This window comes from Lipophrys pholis, assembly GCF_963383615.2.
Source record: "Lipophrys pholis genome assembly, chromosome: 4".
Lineage (NCBI taxonomy): Eukaryota > Metazoa > Chordata > Actinopteri > Blenniiformes > Blenniidae > Lipophrys > Lipophrys pholis.
The window spans coordinates 22,638,950-22,647,265 of record NC_137637.1 but is presented as its reverse complement, the minus strand read 5'-3'; the positions used below and the strand labels follow the sequence as shown (position 1 = coordinate 22,647,265).

Here is an 8,316-nt window from a genome sequence, read left to right as displayed (position 1 = left end):
CAGCACTGGATCCATAAAAGAAAACAGCTGAGATCCACAGATGACTTTATGGAGAATATTCAACACACACACACACACACACACACACACACACACACACACACACACACACACACACGCACAGAGTTCAAATAATTTAGTCACACCCACTGACATTTGAAACGGGGAAGCATAAAACATGTTCTGGAGAAGAATCGAAACCAAATTGAGACACACCCTGGAAAAGAAGAGACATCCTGACCACAGTCACATCCTCTGAATACTCTGCATCCAGTCCAGCTGAAGCCCGCCGATCTGCCCCAGCAGCGCAGCTCCTCTGAGAAGTATGAGTATGAGAAAGTGGCCGAGTGCGGGGTCCTCCCAGCAGACTGCGCAGAAGAGACCGCGGAGCGAAGCAGGAACGTCGGGGATTGTGGATGCTTCCACACCAAGCAGCCTGCCGGATGTGCACTGCTGCCCCGACGAGCGGTGGGGCACAGACGATCACCTGGGACACGAGAAAGTGCGTAAGACTCAAATGCCCTCATTTACGCACGATTTACGCACGAACTTATTCGGTTTTTAGAAACTTTAAACTACAAAGAGTCCAGCAAAAAAAAAATAACCCACGTGGACAATAAAAGTATATGTTATCTTATCTTATCTTATTTTTCAAATTAAGGGCAAAGGGGACACAAAGTATTTAAGCCTCTAAAATGAAATCAACTAAAAAACCGACACAATTTTACAATTGTCAGTTATCACATATATTCATTTATGTTAACAGAGAAGTACTGGTTTTTTTTTGTAATTATCTTTTTCATTGGTTTTTCAAACACACAAACAAGCAAAACAAATAAACAAACTCACAATAACCATGATCAATAAAAACCCAAAATAGAACCAATCAAATTTATAGATTTACTACAAGTAATTGAAAAAAAATGCAAGTTACAACAAGATAGGATAAAAGGAACAAAGACCGAAAACACCTGAGACATAGCAGTGCATACATAAATATACGATGTGTGATATATACAAAGTTATATCCTTGAATTATACATATTTGATATAGTACAATATCAAGTTGTACTTAAACGTTATACAGTATGTAACACTTTTGGTTATAAAGTAAGGAAGGTGCAGTAACAGGGAATTGAACCAATTTCAGATTAAGATAAGTGCTTTTAGGATACCATGAAGAAGAAAATAAAGTTAACAAAGGGGATCCAGATAAAGGCTACAAATCACTGAGTGATCATGCCACCAGATGGCATGCCATGCATTTTCTTGTACATTCGTATTTAGTACATTTTAAATGTTTTTTTTTCTGTTTATTCTGGATATTTAAATTACCTCTATTAGTTTAGAACCCTATTTTTTTTTAAGTCCTTTATTTTTTTTGGGGGGGGGAGTTTGTAGCTTGAATGAACCGACTGAAAGCTTTGCTGAGAACAAAATATCCGACTTCTCTTCATCAGGATGTTTGATGAGGTCTATTTTCATTCTACTGATGTGACTCAAGTCAGTTTCACCATCAATTAATATTTGTCTTTCCAATGAACACTAAAGGTGAATCTGAACAAGATGCAGACTCAATTCAGTCAGCTCATCCAGAAGCATGAAAAGAACCAGGAGGATTTGGGGAAGATGCTCGACAAGATCAAGGTGAGTGATTCGCTGGTAGCTGTGAGTGTGTGTGTGATTGCGATGGACTGGTGACAACTCCAGCAGACTTAGGTTTTCTGTGATATTTTATTATTTTACTGTTTTTATTGTATGTGTGTGTGTTGTTGTTGTTGTTGTTGTTTTTTGCATTCTTGTAACTGCTGCACAACAAATCACCCTTAAAGAGACAAATAATAAAGGTTGCATTGTCCTATATGTAGCGCTCTAGAAAATGTATGGTAGAAAGGATGTATCCACATCTGAGGTCACAGCCTGATCCTCCTCTCATGTGTGAAACAGAAGGAGGCAAGAGAAGCTGAAGACTCCAGTGAAGCTGCCATCGTCTGTGTCATCGACTCCCTGCAGAGACACTTCGAATCAGCGAGGAAGCTGATTAGAAGTCAGGAGGTTGCAGCAGTGGCTCAGGTCAAAAACCTCCGTCAGTCCCTTCTTGTGAAGCTGGAGGAGATGAAGAGGAGGGAGGCTGACCTCAACTGTTTGGCTGAAAGTCAGTGCAATGTCTGCTTCCATAAGGTACTGTCATCACATGGATGGGAAATCCCCCAGTATCATCAGAGACTTTTCATGCTTCACTCTCCCGCCTCTCTTCTCACAGCAATGGTCCTCCTTGCGCCCCCTCTGTGAAAAAGACCTTCACCAGGGTTTTCCTGAAGTTTCACAGGATTGGCTCCTCCCATTCAAGCAGGTCAACCAGAAGCTTGGAGAGCAACTGCAGGAGATCTGTGACAAAGAAATTGCCTCTTTATCTCAAAGTGGTAGGAGATTTTGCTCACGTGAAAATCTTGTGTCACAGCTTTATTTTGGATTTCTTATCTTGGACAACCGGCCGAACTGTCGTGTTAGTTTCTCACAGTAATGAGCCAGAAATATCCAGGGAGGCTGTTCTATTATATCCAAAAAAAGTTTGACCATGAGAAAGTTCCCAATGGAGGCTCAAACAACCTGCTGGTGAATAACTGGATCTGTTGCAGACTTCAAGACAAAAATCATATAAACTCAGAGCCTGGTGGTCTGGACATACAGACTGAAGAATACTTTAAAAACATTTTAAAACAATTATATTATCAAAAAAATAGATTACAAAACTTTTATCGACCAGGAGAGACTAGCATGTCCCACCTTTTCTTTTTGATATTTCATACCCAAGTAGATTTGAATGGAGTCTCAGGATTCCCCGGACATTATGCTATAGATGACATTCACCTCCCCCTGCTTCCAGTATTCAGGACGTCCTATGAGCAGAAAGTACTCTTACCAGGGTACTGATGGTGGAGTTGGTTATACTTTATTATAGTTGTTAATAGTTGTTATAGTTGTAGTAGTTGCTTTTATCAGAGTGCAGAGCATCAATCCGGCCTGGAACCGGTATTGTATTTGCATTTGTGTATACTGCCGCAGGCAGGACAACACACACACACACACACACACACACACACACACACACACACACACACACACACACACACACACACACACACACACACACACACACACACACACACACACACACTCAAATCAAACGGGTGAATAATACAGTAATTACCACGATGAGCGCAATGACGATGCAACACACTCGTGGATGTGTGAGTAAATGGCAAGGCGAAACAGGGCAAAGCAGGGCAAAGCAGGGCAAAGCAGGGCAGGGCAGGGCAAGTTTATTTGTTTTGCAAAATTCATGCCCGAGGCAACTTGTGACTTGTGCTTCACAGCCACACAAAAAGCAACCAGCAATTTTTGACGTCCATCAAAGGTGGAAAAAAAGTATTTAACATCAATCAATAATTAATTACAGTTAAAAACGAAGAGTGCAGATTAAATACTTCCAGCTGTCAATTTGCACAACTAAATAGAACCGTTTTCAGCCCAGACGTGAACATCGTCTCACATCTTCTGACTGACAGCTCCAGATTTTTTGGTTGCTTAAAACTGGAACGTAGCCCCACTGTGGCAATCCTGAGGAGGAGACCACTCCCCGAGGTCCTCAGAGCCCGAGGTGGTTCATATGGCACTAACATGTCCCAGATGTACTTTGGATAAAATGCTGCTGATGTTACTGATTTAATGTGACTCTTGAAGTTCAGGTCTGAGTCCATTATTACCCCGAGATTTCTCTCTTGGTTTGTAGGTTTTAGAGCGAGAGTCTCAAGGTGACTGATGACACTTTCTTTTTCTTTTTGTGGGCCAAAGACAATGATTTCAGTTTTATCTAAGTTTAGCCGGAGGAAGACGTTTTGCATCCACACGCTGGTCCGTTCAACGCAGCGACAGAGTGAATCTGTCGTGTTCACCTGCCGTCAGCGACACAAAGATCTGAGTGTCATCTGGATAATTGTGGCAGAACATATTATGACTGCGTACCAGCTGACCCTAATGGGAGCTTGTACAGATTAAATAGGAGGAGTCCCAGGATCGACCCCTGAGGTACCCCACAGGTCGTGACCATTCGGCCTGAGACACAGTTACCAATGTCAACAAAGTTTACTGTTTACTGGAGCAACAGGACACGAGAGTTGTTACTGTAGTTTGTGATGATTAAAAGAAAAACAAAACTCTCCCTTGTTCCACACAAAGTCTGGCTGAACACATTCACCTCCTCTTTGTAGATTTCATAATGAACCTGCAGCTTGGATTTCCGCCATTTCTGTCTGGCTTTCCAGCCCTCTCTTTTCTTTGAAACCAGTAATAGTCTTGAAATCTCCTTAACAAAACAATAATCTGAACTGGTTTTCTGCGATCAGCTGGTTTATCATGATCCTCCAGAGCTTTTCCTTTAATGACAAAGTGATCAAAACTATAACTTCAAGCCGAACGATGGTCTCATGTTGTCTCTCAGTTCGCAGCAGTCTGACTGAACAAGACGTGGAGCCTAAAACCAGAGAAGAGTTTCTGCAGTGTGAGTTTGTCTTCAACTTTATCATACAGACTCACCCATCCACTGATTTTCCCACTAGTGCTAATTTTATCCTCACATCTCACCCTTTGTTGTCTCAGATGCCTGCGAGCTTTCTCTGGACCCCACTACAGCTCATGTCAACCTGACTGTTTCTGGCAGAGACAAAAAAGTGAAGATCGAGAATGGGAAAAGACCAGCACCTCTTCGTCACCCGGATAGGTTCATGCGCCGGCGACAGGTGCTCTGCAGAACAGGCCTGCAGGCCGAGCGCTGCTACTATGAGGTAGAGGTGACAGGAGACAAGGCAGAGCTCGCCCTTGCTTACAAAGGAATAGACAGGAAATCCAGATCTGAAGAGTCAGCTTTAGGGGCCAACGCAAATTCCTGGAGTCTGGATGTCTCCAATAAGTACTCAGTGAGTCACAAAAAGGAAAGTGTCGAGCTCACATCGGTCCCAACTCATCATCCCAGGATTGGAGTTTATCTTGAATTTAAGAAGGGAGCTTTGTCTTTCTACGAGGTGTCAGACGACATGAAGTTTCTTTACAAAGTTCAAGCCCAGTTCACAGAGCCACTGTATCCAGCTTTCTGGCTGGGAGACAATTGTTGCATCACGATCCGTGATTTAAATCCGCTCGGATTGTGAACTATGAGGGGATATTTCTGGTCTTGAGGTTATACAGTGACGTCACAGATGAATTTGTGTTATTCAGAAGACCACTTTGACCTCTCGCATTTAAGATCGATAATGAACCTTGGCAGATCTTAAGCAATCTAAAACCAACCAAATCCACGATGTTGCTGTTTTACTTGAGTTTGCATTTTTCTCCTCGTGTGTGTAGGAATTCCCTCAGGGTGCTCTGGTTTCCTCCCATAGTCCAAAAACATGCGTTTTAGATTAACTGGTGTCTCTAAATGACGTGTATGTGTGATTGTGAGGGAGGTTTTCTGTGTTTTAAAAAAAAAATTATATTTAGTTATTATTGGCTTTTTGTGTTAACAGCTGTCAAAGCGGGTTGGTAGAGCGACTTATAAGAAACCCATGTTTCCTCATGCACAGTTCGGAGCTCCATCAGACAGTTTTGAATCGCAGCGGTCAAACGCGCTGAACAGAAGTGGAGCTTTGGGTTTAGATCCAAACTCACGTCCCGACTACCACGATCATGTGCAAGAGTTTAGAGCTGAGAGGAGAGGCTTTGTTTGCAGAGACATTGTTGATGTTAGGTTAGAGAAAAACAACAATGTGACGTTATCACCATGTTTTTTAATGGGGGGGGGGGGGGGGGGGGGGATACAAAATCCAAAAGCAAACCAGAAAACATCCATGTTTCCATGTTTCAAATGACGCCAGTTGGTTTACAAGAGTCAGAAATTCAACAACAGCTTTATTTACTTTTTAATCATTTTATTATTGTCATTATGTTTTATGGTCACAATTTTTTTATAATCTTTTTTTTTTTTGCAATATATATTATACAATCATTACAGGACTGAGGAGAGAGGAGCTGTAAAGGAACATTTCTAAATGAGTCTCCTGGACAGACGGTGCTTAGAATGTGTGGTCAGTAAGGCTCTGCACACACCAACCACTATGTGACCACACACACACACACACACACACACACACACACACACACACACACACACACACACACACACACACACACACACACACACACACACACACACACACACTGCAGCACTTGAAAAGAAGGAAAAGTTATATTGTCCTTTATATTAAAAGGAGTAACTCCAATTGGTTGCTAATAAAAGACACTCAGGTCTCTAGATTTTCCTTCAGCTTCAATTATTGTACATTTACGTGCTGTAAAGTTGTTTTCACACCAACCTTGAATTCACTGCTGCCCGAACAACTCAATAAACTTTTTTGCTGTCTTGTGAATGAAAGTGCATTTAATCACATTCTTGTTTACTATTTGTTAAGGTTACTGTTAAAATGGTTAACTTTTAAGACATATATATATATATATATATATATATATATATATATATATATATATATATATATATATACACCTCATATTAATGAAAGCCATCTTCTGAGGGGGTCTGATTACACAACATTATTTACAGATTTGAAAGAACGTAATACACGCTTCATATGGAAGGACTTTACTCACAGAAACTACAACAAGATGTGAAACATAAAAAAAACAAAGAAAAACTTGTTCAGGTTCATAGCCCCACCATCTGGGCTATGAGACAAAAACACTTAGTACACAGCAGAAAACACAAGTGGTAAATAATTGAACACTTAAGAAATCTCCCTGTTCTTACTTCTACCAATAATATCGGTTTTGGTCTAAAGGTGTTGTCAAATAGAGATTGTGTTGCAGTCTTCACACAATGTTTTTTCGTGTCACTGCACAATTTTACAGTCAGTGACGAGGTGTGACCTGCATTAATGACTTTTCACATGCAAATCTGAGTGAAAACGTGTTTATACATGTCAAAATTGTTTGAAACTGAGCAAAAAAAAAACCTAATTATTTTATTACTATCTACCGCAGAAAAGTTTTCACTGAATTAATGCTTGTTTGAATAATTCATTCAGAGGTGGGATAAGAAGTTTTTTACTCATAGCCGGGTACAAGTTATACCACATAACCTGCGTTGCTACTTTTGAAATCACAAATTTCCATTTAGTGTGTTTACAGTTTCAATTAATGATCGAACCGTTTCAACTGTATTGAGCACTGACGAGGAGAAAAATAAGTCTGAACTCAACTCATCCTGCAGCGATCTTGATGTCTGAGGACCAAATATTTGCAACATATTTTGAAACCTTGAGCGAGTCCTTGGTTCTGGGAAATATTTTTAATTATAAAATATTCTCATAGATTCTCACAGTTAAATCTCTCAAACCCTAAAATTAGAACGTGTAAGAAATTACGAATTATGTATTTATAGGGTTTACATTTTTTTCACCTGTTGCACAACATTCATGTGTCCATTGAAAGACTGTCGTAGGCATTAGCAGAAACTACATTTTGCAAAATGCACAAGGTGCCAACTCGGTGTGACTCCTAATGTATTTTTTTTTGGTCTCTGGCCAGTTGTGAGTTGTCCAATGAGAGACCGGCTTCAGGGCCAAACCCTCTGTACATTCATAAATGTTGCCCCTTTGGTAACACTGTGAAGGGAGGAGCTCAAAGAGACTCAAGAATTCAGTGATTTTCTTGTTCTGCAGATTGTTCACATGAGATTTATCCTGCTTGAGGTTGTTGTTGTGTTTTTTTAAGTTGCGATTTGTTCGTGAAGTTTGCTGATTAGTTTCCTATGAATAAACACTGAAAGATGACGTGTTTTCTCTGTTTTCACTCTGGAAACCAGAAAGTTTGTTGTGATGATGACAGCCTCTGGTTATAAAACAAAAAAAAGAAAGAAACTCATCCGATCAGTGAAGTGTGTGAAGTTGCTGCCTACGCCGCACAACAGGACACACAGCTCACGTGTTCAGCAACATTGTTCAAATCCCACGACAAAAATGAAGTACACAAACTACAAAACAGACAACTCTTAAATACACAGCTTCAAGATGAGAATAAAGTATACACTTGTAAAAGATAAATCTTCATCCTGCTTATGTAACTGCAAATATAGAGGAATAGAAATATAGTTCATCTATACCTTAACACCATGGCTTTGGATATATTGATTAAAAAAATAAATAATAATCATCTTCCACGGGAACTCAAATTGGCTCATTTTTAAACTTGTAGACACATTTACAC

The 8,316-nt window shown here is 40.3% G+C and overlaps 1 protein-coding gene across 1 annotated transcript; it reads left to right on the top strand.

The window, feature by feature from the left end:
- The first annotated feature begins 142 nt into the window (after positions 1-142).
- On the top strand, positions 143-6,462 carry LOC308108945 (tripartite motif-containing protein 16-like protein). Its single transcript, XM_080462276.1, has 6 exons — positions 143-502; positions 1,552-1,647; positions 1,948-2,181; positions 2,264-2,423; positions 4,502-4,561; positions 4,660-6,462. The coding sequence occupies exons 1-6, from the start codon at positions 326-328 to the stop codon at positions 5,205-5,207; spliced, it is 1,275 nt and encodes a 424-aa protein (XP_080318402.1). The 5' UTR covers positions 143-325; the 3' UTR covers positions 5,208-6,462.
- The last annotated feature ends 1,854 nt before the right edge of the window (positions 6,463-8,316 follow it).

Bases quoted from the DNA above. Each gene is read 5' to 3' on its own strand.
- LOC308108945 (XM_080462276.1), top strand. From the start codon at position 326: ATGAGTATGAGAAAGTGGCCGAGTGCGGGGTCCTCCCAGCAGACTGCG. The intron at 503-1,551 runs GTGCGTAAGACT...TGAACACTAAAG, and splicing joins ATCACCTGGGACACGAGAAA to GTGAATCTGAACAAGATGCA. The intron at 4,562-4,659 runs GTGAGTTTGTCT...TTGTTGTCTCAG, and splicing joins CAGAGAAGAGTTTCTGCAGT to ATGCCTGCGAGCTTTCTCTG.